This window comes from Bos javanicus, chromosome 7, assembly GCF_032452875.1.
Source record: "Bos javanicus breed banteng chromosome 7, ARS-OSU_banteng_1.0, whole genome shotgun sequence".
NCBI classification, from domain to species: Eukaryota; Metazoa; Chordata; class Mammalia; order Artiodactyla; family Bovidae; genus Bos; species Bos javanicus.
Genome location: NC_083874.1, coordinates 59,384,605 through 59,402,686, shown reverse-complemented (window position 1 = coordinate 59,402,686; position 18,082 = coordinate 59,384,605). Strand labels below are relative to the sequence as shown.

Here is an 18,082-nt window from a genome sequence, read left to right as displayed (position 1 = left end):
GTTTCTCTCCCTTTATGTGTGTGTGTATATGTTTATACACAAATAAAGAGGCTAACACAGGTTCCCTCAAGTCACTGCAACTCACGCTGTATCAAGTTCCAATTTCTTTTACTTTTTGTTTCAATACTGTTGATTATTTTAGAGATGGCAAAGACTCATACAGGGAGAGCAATATTTATCTCAGCCCTGCTACCTGCAGATATTTAATATTCCCATTATTTTGACAAACTGTAAGGCTCCTACTCCTATCTTCCCTAAGACATGTCTCTCCATCTAGTTAGTTAACAGCTATTTAGCTTTCCAACCATTTACAAACAAATGCTCACCTTCTAATGTATAGATTTCTCTACCCCAGGGATACTTAGGGTACTTCTTTAAGTCATCTTCACTTCGTGTGGCTTCAGGGAAGAATTCATACTTAATGAGCTCTCTGGAGGCAACAAGAAAAATTAAAAAACTATAAAACTGAAAAAAAAGTTGGGATATAAGTTAGAAAGGGAATATCAAAATGTGTCTTGCCTCGATTCTAATGAAGACCTCAAACAAAATATTAAAATAACAAATGCATAAAGACTGATGGATATATTCTGATGATATAAAACATCACAGTTTTGGACTTGCCTGGTGGTCCATGCTAAGTTGCTAAGTTGTGTCTGTTTGCTACCCCATGGACAGTAACCCATCAGGCTCCTCTGTCTATAGGATTTTCCAGGCAAGAATACTGGAGTGGGTTGGCAGTCTAGTGGTTAAGAATCCGTCTGCTAATGCAGAAGACACGGGTTCAATCCCTGTTCCAAGAAGATTCCACATATCATAAGGCAACCAAGCTGGTGGGCCCCAACTACTGGAGCCGACATGCTCTGGAGCCCGTGCTCCAGAGCGAAAGAAGCCACCCTTAGAAGAAGGCTGTGCACCACAGTGAAGGGTAGCCCCTGCTCACTGCAACTAGAGAAAGCCCATGCACAGCAACAAAGACCTAGTGGAGCCAAAAATAAATCATTTTTTTTTGTTTTTAAATGCGAGTTTTTTAAGATCTTTAATTTGACCTCTTTTAAACATGTTGTGGGGCTTCCCTTGTAGCTCAGTTGTTAAAGAGTCTGCCTACAATGCAGGAGACCTGGGTTTGACACCTGGGTCAGGAAGATCCCCTGGAGAAGGAAATGGCAACCCACTCCAGTATTCTTGCCTGGAGAATCCCGTAGACAGAGGAGCCTGGCAGGCTACAGTCCATGGGGTCTCAAGAGTTGGACACGACTTAGCGACTAAACCACCACAACCAACCAAACATGCTGTAGGCTAAAGGCGTGAAACTAAAGGTACATGCACAGCCTGTTCTTGTGGTTTTTAAGCTTGGAAATAAAATGTTACAAACACACATGTATGCATTTTAGTTTTAAGTCTTATTTCCCGTATTATTTTCACATATTTCATGTGTGTCAGTGCCTGAAAAGCCTGGATGAAATCATTTAAAATAAAAAACAATTAGAATTTGTTTCTGGGTGTCCTTGCTCCACAGAATGATACAGAAGGCTGTCAGGGCTGCAGATTACTTACTGGTTAATGTTTGCTATTGTGTCCATCCAGCTGCGAATGCGCACCTTGTTCCGGACATTGGGAGGGTTACTGAATTCATGGATAATACAGATATGATAGGGGTAGGGACCACTAAACAGCTTTTGCTCCAATGTTAGTGTGTCCACCTGTGGAAAATACCAGAGAGGATTTGGAACCAAGGAAGAGAATGCCTTAGCAATCTATCTCCTCGGCTTGAACAATCTTTCCTTGGGACCTCAGTTTTTGAATCTTTGGCTGATTTGAAAATCAAATAGTCACATTCTGCCCTGAACACAACTTGCCATGCTAGGAATAAGGCTAAGCAAATTCATCTGTCTAGCAAGCTCAACAATTTACATCTCACTGTTGTATAAACGCACATTAAACCAGAGAATCTGGATTTAGGTAACTGATCCCAGCAATTCACTTCTGAGTATGTCCTTTAGAGGTTTAAAGACAATATATTATAGAACTGTGAGTGTAGAACCATACACCTCATTCTAACTGGACTACTGTCCATTCCTAAAGACAGAACACATTTCCTTGCTTCCTTGTAGCTTTTGTTCACACTGCATCCCTATTATACTTATGAAATCCCACTTTGCCATCTTAATGACATCCATGTCTACCTCCTTCATGGAAAGGCAAATTTCTCAAGGGAAGGATGATGATCTGGGTATTTTTCGGCCCCAGCAAATTATAAACACTCAACAAGCAATCTGTGTACTGAAATGACTCTTTTCAGGCCAGGTTCAAACACTGACTGAAAACACTGATTGTTTAAAGGTTACTATTTCCTTTAAACGTTCTTTTGACATCAAGCAGTTTTACATGTAATGCTACTCTTTTTCCCCCAGTTTTACTGAGAAATAATTGACACACATCACTGTATACACTTAAGGTATATAGCATGATGATTTAGTAATATATACATTGTGAAATTTTACCACAAAAGGTTCAGCTAACAGCCATCATCTCATATGGATACTATAAAATGTTTACTCTTAATAATGATAATGGTAATAACAGCAACTATCATTTGATTGTTTGGTATATGCCAGAAACTATGCTAGCACTTAACATGTATTAATTTAACCATTACAGGAACTGCAGGTTTTTATTCTTCTAATTTTAGAGATGAAGAAACTAAAACACAGAAGTCAAGCAATCTGCTACAGATCAGTGAACCAGAGCTGGAACCAGGAAGTCTGAAACCAGAGTCTGCTCTTTATCACAGGCAACTTTTAGTAAGTATAAAAACTTGTTGAAAAACAACTCTCTTCATCATATAACTTGCTAAAAGCCTCACAATGATCTATTAGAGAAGCCCTGATGCAGAAAACTGCAAGATAGTCTAGGTTGGTTAAAAAACTAGAGAATCCAAAGAAACATTACTGTGGATTCAGCAAATGAATAAAAGCCAATTTTAAAAAGGCTGAAGACTAAAAAAAGGATGAGTGCAATATGTCATCACCAAAAAGAAGCAGAGCTCGTTACCTGCTGCATGGGGCGTAGGTATATGATACGGTTTCTCTCAGGAGGCATCCTTAGTATCTGGTCTAGTACCTGATCCATATTCAGTTTCTTGCACTGTGCATAATCAAATCGGTTTACGATTGGTGCATTTTCTACTTTTAAATGTTTCAGTACCCTGCATCTTGTAGCTACAAAATGAAAACAAAGGTAAGATCTACAAATAATTCATACAAAATAACAGAGCAACGAATATAGCCTATTTGGAATCCTCTTTGGAGGACTGGCACATCTTTCATTAGCATAAAATACTGCAGATAAAAACATATTTAACACAGGCCAAGTATTATTATACAGGACAAGTGACTGTCATCAAAATAACTTGAAAATATGATTCTGTCCCATTCAAAGGAGGACTGTCACCCTCATGCTAGAAGGGAGGTGAAGGTACCTTTTCCTATCTAAGATGTTACTGACAAGAAATTCAAGTCTCAGAGAATGACTTGCTTAAATACAGGAATTGTTTAGGAAATGTTTATTGAAGAGGATGAATGATAGCAACTATTGACCTATACAACTTTATGAGTAATGGTTCACATGTTATCTTTCATTTGCCCATAGGGAATAAGCAGTGTTGATTTCAATTCTTATCACAGTATAAAACCAGAACCTTTAAAAAAAAAAAAAAACTCAGAAATATTTGGATACTTTGGTCTAAAGTTGTACAGTCCAGTATGGTAGTCACGAGATACCTGGAGCTATTTAAATTTAAATTAACTACAATGTAATAAAACAATTTAGTTCTTCAGACACTAGTCACAGTTCAAATGTTCAAAAGTCACAAGTAGCCAGTGGTTACATATAAAACAATAGAGATACAGAATATTCCATCACTGCAGAAAGTACTACTTAAAGTGCTGCTCTGAAACATGATTAAATATTCTTCCCATTTTTTTTTTAATTTTATTTTTAAACTTTACATAATTGTATTAGTTTTGCCAAATATCAAAATGAATCCGAGGTTATAGAGAAAAGTAAATGTGACACATTTAACTACAGTAAGATACCAATTTCAGAAAAATACCCCCTTCCTTTTTTTTAATCTCACATATCATATACATATATGTAAGCATGTATCAATCACTCCATTAAACCTTGGCAAATGCTTTATAAAGTATAATTATGTACACTTTACAGACCGAAAAAAATCAATGCAGAATACATAAGTTGCACAAAGCAAGAAACAAGTCAGTTCTTGATGATTTTTCATGGATAGTATCAAAAACAATTTTGAGTATAATGGAAAAATAAACAGATAATGCACGAGGCATACTATGTATCTGAAGCTTTTAACTCATACATTTTCAATTTAAAAATTTTAAACTTTTAATAACTCACTTATTTGCTCAGAGATAAATATGTATATTAAAAAGACATGAGAAATGTACTGGAAGGATCTATATTAAATACACAACCAGAGGTAATGGGAGCCAAAGGGACTGGCAGTGAGGGAGAGATGGGACTGGAAAGAAAAGTAGGGCCTGGACTAAGGGTGATGTGCCTCGAACTGAGGTTATGATTGATGGTATCACATCCAGAGCAGTCAAGCACTTAAGGCCCAGTCACCACTCCCTCTGTAAACACACACGTAAAGACATGTCCAACACCACAGCTAGAAAATAGCAAAGAAGGATTCAAGGTGAGGCCTATTTGACTCCAAAGCCCAAAAATGCTGTTGACTTAACCTCTGTCAGATCAAGTTGCAATTATCTTGAGGAGGAAACTGGAGGAGAGTCTATATTAAAAGAGAAACTAAGTCTCCACACAGGACCCCTTGCAAATACTACAGAGTTGAGAACTACAGAATGAGGACAGAATTAGAAAAATCTAACTGATTCTTTTGAAAAAGCAATACAGTAATGTTATCATAGCATTTATGAGACTTTAATCCTTGAAGCTCAGTCAGATGCTGTAGTATGACATGGGCCTAAGTACATACCATGGATGAACATCATCTTGGGACAGTCTTTCAGCACTAGATCTGTGATTCCACAGTTGGTCATAGTGACTCCAACAAGATTTTTGGATTTTAATACAAGGACCTACAAGGAAAAAATTTTAAAAGATGTACCTTCTAGAGTATGTACTTTTTCTTTAAAAAAACAAAACTAAAATGTTTTCACTGGCACAACTGAGAAGCAACTACTACCAATCTCTTCTCTATAGGGCAAAGAAAATATGTAAAGACGGACACTTTATTCAGGACTTGGCAGGACTGAAAGGTGAGTGAAGGTGTTCCCCTTCACCTGCACATGGTCATCCTCAATCACAGGATCACTGGTACTGGTGGACTTATCCGCTGTCCGCTTCCGCTTCATGGCATGACGTGGCTTTGTTTTGGCAACTTCTAAAAAAGGTGAGAGGAAATTAAAGTTTTAGCTTTGTTGTCTTTCCTTCAAAGAGAGCACATTCAAATACATAGGTATAAACTCCATTAAGGCAACTCTCAATTCTACTACTTGATTCTCAAAGGAATACAAACAGACTGCCATTTCCAAATGACTTCCAAAATAAGATAACCTTCCACTGTCTCAAACATACCAACATCAAATATACACCGTGCTCTTCACACCTGGGCCATTCCAACAGTCTAATCAACATTCTCGTCTCTAGACACTCAACCCATCCTAAATACTACTGGTAAGATTAAACTCACTGATTTCCTGCTAAACAATTTTAAATCATTGACTGCTGCTTAGGGAATACATATTGATGCCTGACATTTGGAGCTATACTTTAGCCCCAACCTTTCTCAATTTTACCCCATACCATATCCTAGTCATCTCCTATTGCCAATGGCTCTGAAGTCACTGATCATTTTAGCTTTTCCTGCCCACCTTTCCTGACTTCAATTTATGAAATACTATCCATCCCTGAAAGGTCCAGCTTAAATGCTACCTGCTCTAATAAGTCACCTGGATCCCCAAACATCTGGTTCTATAATTCCCTGTATAGGTTTTATGTCTCCATTTAAACTAAAAGCTCCTTGAAGACAACAACATTGTCTTATTTCATCTTCGTATCAACGTCAGCTGCTAACGATGAGCTAAAATGAACATTTATTGAATGAAATGGCAATCAGCATTCACCGAATGACTGACAGCATCAGAGATACATCAATGGAGCAACAATAATAGAAAATATTTACTGAGCGCTTACTGTGTGTCAGGCACTTTTCTCAGGGTTTTACTTACATTAACTAATTTAATCCTGTTAACAGCCCTCTGAGATAGATTATTCACCTTGCTTTACAAATAAGTAAACTCAGACATGGAAAAAGAAAACAGTTTACCAAGGTATTTACGACTGTGCTAGAAAACCTGCAATTACTCATCTGCCAAAGCCTGCCTGCTGCTGCTGCTAAGTTGCTTCAGTTGTGTCCGACTCTGTGCAACCCCATAGATGGCAGCCCACCAGGCTCCCCCATCCCTGGGATTCTCCAGGCAAGAACATTGGAGTGGGTTGCCATTTCCTTCTCCAATGCTTCACTTTCACTTTCAAACCCTGCCTAGTAAGGCTCTAATTCATTTACTAGTATTGTTCTAAAACATTATTGTTTCGTTATATAATCATCAAATATCATGTTGATATTATTTAAGTACAAGTTCGAAATTCATCTCAAAAACTTAACAAGCACATATATTTTCCAAGACAAGACACTAAATCACTGTCTTCATTTAGAGTCATTCTGTAGCAGAGCATATACTGAATGAAGGTTGACATTAATTAATTAAATCCCACCATATTGCATACTACTACTAGATTATAAACATTCCACTTGGTAACTCTCTCACTTCTAACCTGAAAGACCACAAAGAAAGGGAAACAAGGTACAAATACCGAAAATTCCCAAAGGCCTGGGGTTATATAGGAACTCTATACAACCAGTTCAAGTGGTTTTCTTCTCTTTTCAATATACCAGAACTCTTCCCTCTACCACTCAAAATCTTTGTGAAATATTACGCAAAACAACTGAAGACAGCTACTTTGGTTGAAGCCTAGAAGGGAGTCCAAGAGTTTTTACCTATCAAACTTCCTCCAAGGACTTTGAACCCAAGCAAAAAACCCTGGGTTTCTGGAAAAGAAAACTACTGATACACTGAAGGCCGACTTACACAGAACTCCTGAAGGAGCTGCATGAATAATCTAATCATCTTCACTGACAGGGAATCTAACAGCAGCACCATTTCATACAACAGCCAAGTTTCACACACCTGTTTCAACCAATAGTAAGTCCTGGTTCCCTCTCCCAGCACCACAAAAGCAAAACAGGGTTGCTTTCACTCCTTCATCACAGCGTCCAAATAAGGCTCTTCTATCAGCACTCTCCTTTCATGCTCCAGTCTTCAGCCTCTCACCGTCATGGATTGTTTCCCTCCCCTACTCTTCAACTGATCAGAATATAGTGCTCAAAGTTAAATTTCCTATTCTCCTGAGTACCCAAATTGGCAGTTTGTTTTCTAAGAAAAATTATAAAACTAAGTCACATTTTATATGTAGATAATTTTGAAAAACAAATGCTTCCCAATGTAAAAAGAAAACAGAGTTCATTGTGCTTTTTCCTTATGCCTCCTTCTTTGTTTAGGGACAATCTTTAGTGATTTTATACATCCACCAGCATCAACATACCTCAGATGATGGCTCCTACCACTTATTAAGTTCACAATTATTCACTCAAGACCCATACCATGTAAGACATGTGCTAGAAGCTGGGAATATTATGGTGAGCAAGCAGGCACTGTCCCTGCCCTCTTGGAGCTCATAGTCTATTGGAAAAATAGACAGTAAAACACGGAATTACAATACACAGTGTAATCGACATTAGTTGAGATGCTACAGAAGCACAGAAAAGCAGACCAATGCGGTTATGGGTGTTAAGGAAGAGGTTAGTATTCATGAGAACCGTATCATACTCATCTTAAATGCCATTCTTTGACAATCCAGTTAGTTATTTTTATGATATTTATTTTATAAAGCATTATACAATGAGGAGAAAAAGAACAACTTACAGGCATTTATTCCTAATATAGGAAATCACACGACAAATACTACTTCTAACATGGTTTTAACACTACATAGGGCCATAAATAAAAAACCAAATTAAAAACTCAAATATTTTCTTTGAAGTGATTTTAAAAATATCTGTAACACTCAGTCATGTTTGTTCCTTTACTGGTTTGGACTTTTCTCCTTAAAACTTTTAAAGCAGAATGGCCAACAGATATAAAAAAAAATGCTAGATTACAAATAGCAAACTGAAAGTCACCCACATAACTTGTTCTTCCCAAAAGAGATATGGATAATTTAAAAATCAGCAGTTTGAAATTTTCCCAGAAAAGCTGTTATTGAAAGAAAATGAACATTTGTATTGTGTTTAAAAATATTAAAAAGTAATTTACCTACCATATACATTATACACATTAAATATAGACATTATAAGTCTTCCCAAATTGGAATTTAAAAAAATCAATAAGACAATAGATATAATTTACCTAAAAAGTAAAAAGCACTATATAATTTAATTCTAGTAAATTATTTAACCTAAGAAAAAGTTCTAGTCACGAAACAAGTCAGAAGAAAGTGGCAAAGGGAATAACAGAACATAAGGCAAAGAAGTCAAACCCCCTCCCCTAAGATGGTTAATGTGAAGGACCCATATTAAAAACACAGGCAACACCCCCCGCCACCCCCGCCAAAAACAGTAACAACTCTTAAAACTTTACCAAGGCACAGGAGACAAAAATAGTCCCTAAATAGGAAGACTCAAAAACTGATCATTATCTTTTGTCCATCAATGTAAAGGAATTACAAACAAAACATAGGAATGTTTGTTTCTGCAACTTGACAAATTATAAAACTATAAAAATAAGTGATAAATGCATGACTAACCAAGGAAATTTTGCAAAGAGTATGAAAGAGGACAGAACACTGGAATAGGACCTCATGCCAAGAGGTAAACTGCAACAGAGGCAAAGTACATGATAAAAGAGTATTTCAAAAAAATGATGAGGATGGATGTCAATAAGTAGTGCTGAGACAATTAGGTGACAATTTGTAATTAAAAAACAGTTCCCAAAGATTATAATAAAGATTTAAACTAAAATAAACAAATACATGAATAAAAGAATGAGAAGATGTGAACAATTATCTGAGCCAGGTGTACGGAAGGCTTTCCACAGCATAAAAATAAAGATATCACAAAACTAAACATGTAGATCTGACTTTACAAATATGAAAAACCATACAACAAAGAGTGTCCTAATGAGGTGCTTCTGTTTAACAGGCACAGACTTTCAATGTGGGACGATGAAAAAGTTGAGCTGGATGGTGGTGATGGATGCGTAACAATGTGAATATACCTAATGCTAATAAGCTATATACTACAAAATGATTAAAATGGTAAATCCATGTTATGTATTAAAAAAGATAAAAAGCATTTAAAATTCAAGCTGGGAAAAGTATTTTCATCATGGCCGAACTAATGTTTGCAAAGCATAATAAAATCTTCAAATAAAACTCATATACTTTGAGTTTATGACTGATAACAGTACATAAGTAAGGTCTCATATTTATCTTACGAAAGCTTGCTTTTGTTAGTTTAACTCCACATGATTTAATCAACTCTACTTAGTATATAAAAAGGTACTTTGTGCTGGGTGTTGATGTAAAAATTTTAAAATTGAGTGAGACTTAGAGAAAATAAAATGTATTATTATTCATTGACAGCTATATACAACTTAATAAAGGCAGCAGAGAGTATTTAAAAATAAGATCAGAAATATAAACAGAACTATAATTAAGAAATGTGCTTTACCCCTACCAAATTCAATGCCTTGGCATACAAATAAATATTAATGAAACTGTATACATATGTACATCTTGAGTATTTCTTCATCAAAATAATTCTCAGCTAAACCACTTACTTACCTGCTTATCTCCTGGCAAACCTGACTGGAAACAAACTAGACTTTGGAAAAAATTACTAAATACTGCAGAAGCAGATATAGGGGTATACCCATATGCTGTGCTCCCCCAGCTCCAACAACTTACAGTCCTTACCTTTTGGCTAAAGTTTTAAAACTTAACTAGTTAAGTCTTAAAAGTTAAGACTTCTGAATGTGGAATGGGAGCAGAGTTTATATATTGGGAATAACACATCAGAATCAGTACAGTATTTAAGGTCAATACATATACACAATTATACTTTTTTTAGAAGCATAACTATCTAAGCTTTTCGTGCCTGGATATCTTACAAGCTGTTTTACATGCCACCCCCACTCCCCACTCCCATCCCACTGCTGAAAATTAGCTCAAGATCTATATGATCATAGAACCCAAACACAGAAATCAATTTGCCAAACTGGCTTTATGTAAGAAAACCTTTAGAATGAGCAGATGCTCTTCTCTGGTGCTAACCTGCAGTAGCTAATCCTAGCAGCATTGTCATACCTGACTCAGATACCAGCGGTACATGGGAGAGTCTGCTCCTGGCCCTTGTTAGGGGCCTCCGAGGGTAGTCTTCATTAGACTGCACGTCACAGCGCTCAGGCTGGGAGCTCCCCCTCCTGTCCTCACCTGTAGCCCCAGAGCCACTCCCATTAGTCCTCTCATCATGTGCTGGGCCTGAAGACCCCCCTTGTGGCAGAGTCCTAAAGGAAAAGGCGGATCTCGTACCATCCGGGCCATTCACAACACAGGCTCGGCTGGTTGAAGGACGTTCCTCATCAGAACACCTGCTAGTTCTCCTTTGGGATTCCTGGGGCCTGTGACAGCAGCATCTGGGGCAGACAGAACTCTCTGCATCTCCCTCCTCCATGGCCTCAGAGTCCTCTGACCCACCGGGGGAGCAGACACACTGCCTGGACACATCCACTTCTGTAGGGCTAGGCTCGGAAGAGCCGCTGCTGTTCACCGTCCTTACAAAGTCGGGGCTTTGAGAAGCAGTGCTGTGTGAGCTGGAGTTTCCCACTGTGCTGGCGGTGGTGCTGCTGCAGCTGGGATAAACATCCTTGTTTTTTTTCTTTTCAGGTATATCCCTAGCTGCTTTCATATCGGCTTTGATCTGCTCACTGGTGACCTGACAGCCTTTCTCACAGCTGCTTTCCTCGAGAGGAAACTGCTTCGACTGGCCCATCTGATGGGAGTTGTACCTCTTTCGAAGTGGAGTCTTGCCTTTTCCACTTACTGCTTACAGAAAAAGAAGAATGGCCCGAGGAAAAGAAAAGATTTCAGTACAAATTCTGGACAAAAGTTAAGAGTAAATCTGGAACAGGAAACAATGTACACTAATTTTCCTAAGGCATAATGGTGACCACATCACTCAGCTGCTCAAGAGTTCTTTATGGCTCTCTAGTGCCTACCTGATTAACACTCTTGAGATCAGCTGTCAAGGCTTGTCATGACCTAACTGCAAACTAACCTTCCATTCTTGTCCCCTCTATAAACATTCTATACCCCCACCCAAACTTTTCTTTGAATATACCCCTGTTTTATTACCTAGGAGCCTTTATTCTCACCAGTTTTTTTTTTTGAGGGGGGCTTTGGACATCTGTTCAGTCTCTTCAGCACTCCCACCCCAGAGCCACCATAGTACATGCCCTAAAATATAATCTGTTTCTGACCTGACTCTTCAACCAGACTAGAGGTTCCCGACAGTGGGAGGGAAATACAGAGAGGTCAAGACTTAATCATCTCACCCCTCACAACACCTAACACAGTACCTTGTGGGCACAGTAAGGCTGAATGAATATACAAAAGCATACTTATATTAGGTTTTGTCTGGCTGACACAAAATCTGGTTTCTAAATTCAGAAATTAAACTTTCTAGGAAACATTAGATTAGTCAGCTGGTCACATGACTTTTCCTAAATGTCAGTGTCCATAAAACTCCTTTAAATAAGTGTAAAGATAAATCTGAATTTCTTAAAAGGAATAAAGTAAAAAGTGAGTAATCAGTTAGTGGTTAGTAAGTTATTCCAAGTCTAAAGAACTGAGCTTACCATACACAGAAATGTGTGTATATTTCAGATTTGGTGTTAAATGTATACACATATATACTAAACATTCAGATACATTAAGGAATAGGGTCTTCAAGGAAAAATGAGTGGACAATTTAAAAAAACCTCATCCTTTGCAGAAAATGGTAAGCATATGGTTTTAAGAAATAGAAGGGAAGACCAAGGAAAGAAGTATAAACCTAAAAGTTAACAGAATTAAAGTTTCTTGGTGAGGCAAATGGCAGAAGGTTGTAGACTGATTTAAAGGGAGACAAGGGATTATAAGAACATACTTCAGGAGTTCCTCAAGCACCAAACTAACCACCAACATTTGCTAAATAAGCACAAGTAGACAGATGACCACCTAGGGAATGGTTGTTCTTCACTGCTCTAGATGACTCGGTTGTCATCTTTTACGTGAGGCACAGGCCCCTCACTAATCCCTGATACTCTGATGCCACACCTTCCTAAAGCCTCCACTATGGGACTGACAACCTCACATCTTCTCTTCCCTGAGCCCCAATTCCACAATATTCTTGTGCTGCACTCGCCCCTGGCAGTGCCACCCAGATTTTCCTCTCTTGCTTGCTCTGCTGCTTTTCTTGCCCCCTGTCACATTTCATAAGGTTATGTCAACTGTACCACAAGCTGTGGTAGGGACACAGTATGTAAAGACCAGTGTGTCCGTTCTCATGGTGACTCCCTAACAGGTCAGAGTAAGACACAGTCTCTCACCTGATAATTCCCTAGACTGCACAGACTCTCCGGTTTTTTCTTCACGCTCAGAGAAACGCCGGGCACCATTCTTAGGAATCCAGACTTCTTGGAGTTCTAGACTGTCTTCTTCATCATCACTCTCTGAGTCATGAACAGTAATTGGGGTTGGTTTCACTACACGCTGAAGACCACTGGGTCCTAAAACAAACAGCAAAGGCTTAACAGTCAATTTTTGCCCAAGAAAGGCTTTCACTCAAAATATTGTTCCAGTATTTTGGGATCAGAGAGATGCTTTGGCTCTATGAAACCTCCCTGATCACTCATTTTCATGCACATATACTTGGATGAGACACTGTGAAAACATTTTAACTCTAAAGCATTATGTAAACATTAAGTATGACTAATATACCACCCAACATTATAAAGGAAAATTAAAGTAGAAGAGCATATGGCATCTCCCTTTAAGATCTTCACTGCTGGAAAGAGTCACATAATTATCCTAAAAATAATACTCATTATAATGATTTGAAAAATAGGCTAGATATTTTCCTAATTTTGCAAATGTCTGAATGAAAGCAAGCCTCTGACACTTATAGACTGGTGAGAATTCTGCATTCTTTAACTACAGGTCTAATGCACTGGATGTCACAGATATGCTCTTGAAAGGCTGGATGCATGCTACACTTTGGGTCTTTGATTATTTATGTAAAAAATGTTTTGGGCTTCCCTGGCGGCTCAGTGGTAAAGAGTTCACCTGCCAATGCAGGAGACGTGGATTCGATCCCTGGGTTGGGAGGATCCCCTGGAGGAGGAAATGGCACCCAGTGCAGTATTCTTGCCCGGGAAATCCCAGGGACAGTGGAGCCTGGCAGTCCATGAGGTTACAAATAGTCAGACACGACTTGGTGACTAAACAACAACAAAAAATTTTTTGTCTGCTTGGCATTACACATTGTAAACCTTCAGCTCTCACAACCCACTTTTCTCTGACAAGTGAGGGAACTTTCCTGTCTTTTTCCTGTCATACTGTATAATGCCTGGCACAAGGTAGGCACTCAAGTATTTGTTGAGTGAGCGACTGCATCTGTAAGACACTTAAAACAAGGGTAGTTAAAGATTTTTTCAATTCAAAGGCAAGGTAGCATTTGAACAGACCAGGAGTGAGAAAATTTTAGTTCTCATCTCAATTCTGTTCCTTGATCAATGGCTGAGTGGTCTTGAGTAAACCATTCAAACTTTTGAAAGAATATTAGTTTCCCTATCTGTAAAGATGAAAGATTATATCAGGTAATCTTTTGGATTATATGACTGCTATAAATGACCCAGTGCCAAACTGAGACTAGATCTTGTTCTGTTTATTATACCAAATCAACCTCTCCACTGCTTCTTCTCCCCACCAAAATGAAGGGAGAGAATAAGCAGAACATTTAATCAAGTTATTTTCTTACTTATAACTTGAGTGTTTTTTTTTCTCTACACACACACACGTGTGTGTATACCAATAAAGAGGAACTGCTGCCACAGTTACAAAAAAATAAAAAACAAACTAATAAGATAAACACACACATACACAGAGAAAGAAATAACACAAGTCTAGTCAAAAATAAATAGCATGTAACATATCATTAGCTGTCATGTCAAAAAAAAACATCATTCTCAGTGTTTTCCTTTCTTCATTAAAGTCAGGCCCTAGTTTTTAGAACCCTGAATGTGGGAAGTCACAAGATTACCTGCTTGTTCCTCGTCAACATCCACAGGAACAACTGCCTGACTGTGAGCTGGAGTCTCATGTCCACTCTCGGCCATCACCTCTCCATCTTCTTGCACCATGTCTTCCATCTCATTCAGTGCTTAAACAAAAATAACCACAGTCAAAGCAAAACCAGGAGATGTCTAAGAAAACCACAATGGCAGGCAAAACTGTGGCACCATTAAGAAATGAGCAGTCTCATGAGCACTAGGCCCATTCTAAAAGAATGTCATGTGAATGTGCTTCATTCTATCGACATCAACAAGAAGTGTCCCATTCTATAGGAGGGGAGACCACAGATGGGAAAAGCATTACTTGGTAGAGAAAGCCCACCATTTTAAGGTGAAAGGATGGGGAAAGGAAGAGCGGAAAGAAGAAAGCACTTATTCATTCCTGAAGATGTTACCAGGGATGGCTATATGAGGCAACTGTTTGTCTCCTTCTAAGCTATTTGTTTGATGGCAGTGATAGCCAGCTACTGCAAGATCTCATGATCATCTTGTAAGCAGTTAGTCTTGTATCTGCCACCTGAACCAGGATGCACTGAGCAGGCAAGCTCAAATTGTTTCTTTTGCTGCTCTCTAGAGAATATGGTCATATTTTCAGCTCATGTGTAACATGGATTATTAAACACAGGAAGTACATTTTTAACATTTTAGCATCATTCAAATGTTTAATCTGCATCTGAGTCTTCTAAGGCTATTAGTGCCTATCAGTAAATGGGAATGTTTATATTTTTCCGGATGATAAGCACATTGAATAATTTCAGACTGATAAGCTTTAAGATTTTAAAAGATTAAATTCAAATCCCTCAAGTCTGTATTCAAAGCACTCACCCCAGTACCCTCTTACTCCCGACCCCTAAGCTAGGTGCCTGCTCTCAGTCTGAATCAGGACAATACCGGTAGTGTCCTTTACGTTTACAGCATGGCCAGGACCCAGATGGCGGCAGGCTGTGTCTACCCTGTGAACCACTCAACACCTATGGGTGTACAACACTACTGCTATCCAATCAAACAACCATTTGAATGAAATGAAGACACCAACACAGAAGAAAACAAGATACTGTTCCTGAAAGAACTAAAGAATCTATTTAAGGAGACAAGAAAAATTCATACAGTCAACAAAGAAACAAGGTAAAATATGAGTATGCCAGAAACATACTATTTAGATAAATGCTACTGGAATATACAGCAGAGAGGTCTGAGATTTCAGAGGGACACTGGGGTTTGCTTTGGTTTTGAAAATACACAACAGCACATTTCCCCTCATGTTTAGCCTCCCATCCCAAACTCTTGCCCAACTCTAGCTTCTACACTTCATTTAGGGCCAAAAAAAAGGACTGACCTTGTCAAGAAATACTATATGATAAACGTCAATCAATTTGCTTCTTTCATTCAATTCTCAAGAGCAATTATAAATAGCAGCTAGTAATTACTGTGTACATATACTATGTCTGGCTCTGTGTTAAACGCCCTCAAATACGTTAGTTATTTCTTACAGCAATCTTATGAGGGTATTATTACTAGTCTCATTTTTGCAGTTGAGGAAACTGAGGCTTAGAAGGGTTAGCAATTTAAGGGGATTTGAAATGAGGTCCATTTCCAAAGACTGATAAAAAACACGGACGATGAGTAGGTAGAAAATTTATAGTCCCTGCTCTCAAACAACACACACCTTCTAGCAGAAATGTCAAGATGTATAAAATAAGGTCAAGGCAAGGCAACCTACTCCAGTATTCTTGCCTGGAGAATCCCATGGACTGAGGAAGTTGGTGGGCTGCAGTCCATGGAGTTGCAGAGAGTTGGACACGACAGAGCGACTAAGCACAGCACAATACATACTCATTAAGTGCTAGAACAGTCCCAGTAAAGGGAACATGGACAAAAAAGCAGTTGTTAAGTCTCCTGTTGGACAGAGAAGGTTTCACTGAGATGGAGTGATATTTCATATATCCTAGGAAGCATGTAACATTTTCCAGAAGAGTAAGTAGGTCAGTGATAAAAAGAACAAGAGTTTGAGTTGAAGTAAGGGTGTGAAAGAGGAAAGGAAGTTAAAAAGGTAGCCTGGGTCCCAGACTGTGAAAAGCTTAAAACTGCCTCTTATAGGCCGAAGAAAACCACCAGGACAGAACTACATTCTTCTATCTATGTGGTAAGATTTCCAAAGCTGTTCAGCAATTGCTTTTTAGGTTGCCACAATAACCTGTGGAAATACTATAAATACCCCAAGGTTATTTTAAACTTCTTTAATTGCATTCATTCACTGAATATTTATCTAGAGCTTACTACAATGTGTTACTGTTCCTAGGTTGCTAAAAGACAGTGGTTATAGTCAGTATCTCCAATCTCATGGAGTTTAGTTGGGGAAGAAAAAAATTTTTAGTAAAATTATTTTTTAGTCAACAATAAAAACATCAGAAAATAAAATTAAAAGAGGGTGATATAAAACAGAACGAATTAGTGGCACTTAAAGTGGGAAATTAAAAGACGCTTACTCCTTGGAAGCAAAGTTATGACCAACCTAGATAGCATATTCAAAAGCAGAGACATTACTTTTCCAACGAAGGTCCGTCTAGTCAAGGCTATGGTTTTTCCAGTGGTCATGTATGGATGTGAGAGTTGGACTATGAAGAAAGCTGAGTGCCAAAGAATTGATCAGCCTTTGAACTGTGGTGTTGGAGAAGACTCTTGAGAGTCCCTTGGACTGCAAAGAGATCCAACCAGTCCTTTCTGAAGGAGATCAGTCCTGGGATTTCTTTGGAAGGAATGATGCTAAAGCTGAAACTTCAGTACTTTGGCCACCTCTTGCGAAGAGTTGACTCATTGGAAAAGACTCTGATGCTGGGAGGGATTGGGGGCAGGAGGAGAAGGGGACGACAGAGGCTGAGATGGCTGGATGGCATCACTGACTCGATGGACGTGCGTCTGAGTAAACTCCGGGAGTTGGTGATGGACAGGGAGGCCTGGCGTGCTGAGATTCATGGGGTCGCAAAGAGTCGGACATGACTGAGTGACTGAACTGAACTGAAAGTGGTAAGGTGATCAAAAGGTTCAATAAGTCATGGAAATGTAACACACAGCATGCAGACTATATTTATTAATACCCTATTGCATATTTGAAAATTACTGAGAGAAGATCTTAAAATTTCTCATCACAGTAAAAAACTAATTATGTATGGTGATTGATGTTTACTAAACTTATTGTGATCATTTTGCAATATGTACAGTGTCAATTATACCTCAAGTGAAAAAAAAAGAAGATTAACGTGGTAAGGAAAGACAGCTCTGAAATTACTATTTAAGCTAAGACCTACATATCAAGAAGCAGCCAGCCATGCAAAGATGGAGGGGAGGACATTCTATTAAGAGGCAGCAGTTAGTACAACAGTTGGTGCCAGTTTGCCACATTCAAGCACAGCGTGTGAGGTGGGGAGTAGTACAAGGTGAGAACAAGCCAGATTATGTAGCACTTTATGGCCCAAATCAAGAAACTAGATTTATTCTAAGGCAGAGGGGAGCTGTCAGAAAGT

General features: G+C 38.5%; 1 protein-coding gene across 14 annotated transcripts in view; it reads right to left on the bottom strand.

Moving 5' to 3' along the window:
- FBXO38 (F-box protein 38) overlaps positions 1-18,082 on the bottom strand; it is a 65,067-nt gene that overhangs the window by 1,830 nt on the left and 45,155 nt on the right. For 7 of the 14 annotated variants that reach the window (XM_061423937.1, XM_061423944.1, XM_061423949.1 and 4 more), the window contains 8 exons: positions 14,531-14,650; positions 12,819-12,998; positions 10,504-11,274; positions 5,334-5,434; positions 5,027-5,129; positions 3,052-3,218; positions 1,555-1,700; positions 327-430 (listed from right to left, as the gene is read on the bottom strand). In XM_061423937.1, coding sequence (XP_061279921.1) covers positions 327-430; positions 1,555-1,700; positions 3,052-3,218; positions 5,027-5,129; positions 5,334-5,434; positions 10,504-11,274; positions 12,819-12,998; positions 14,531-14,650 — 1,692 coding nt within the window. The remainder of the gene's footprint in view (positions 1-326; positions 431-1,554; positions 1,701-3,051; positions 3,219-5,026; positions 5,130-5,333; positions 5,435-10,503; positions 11,275-12,818; positions 12,999-14,530; positions 14,651-18,082) is intronic. The other 7 variants (XM_061423943.1, XM_061423942.1, XM_061423941.1 and 4 more) reach the window with 6 other exon arrangements.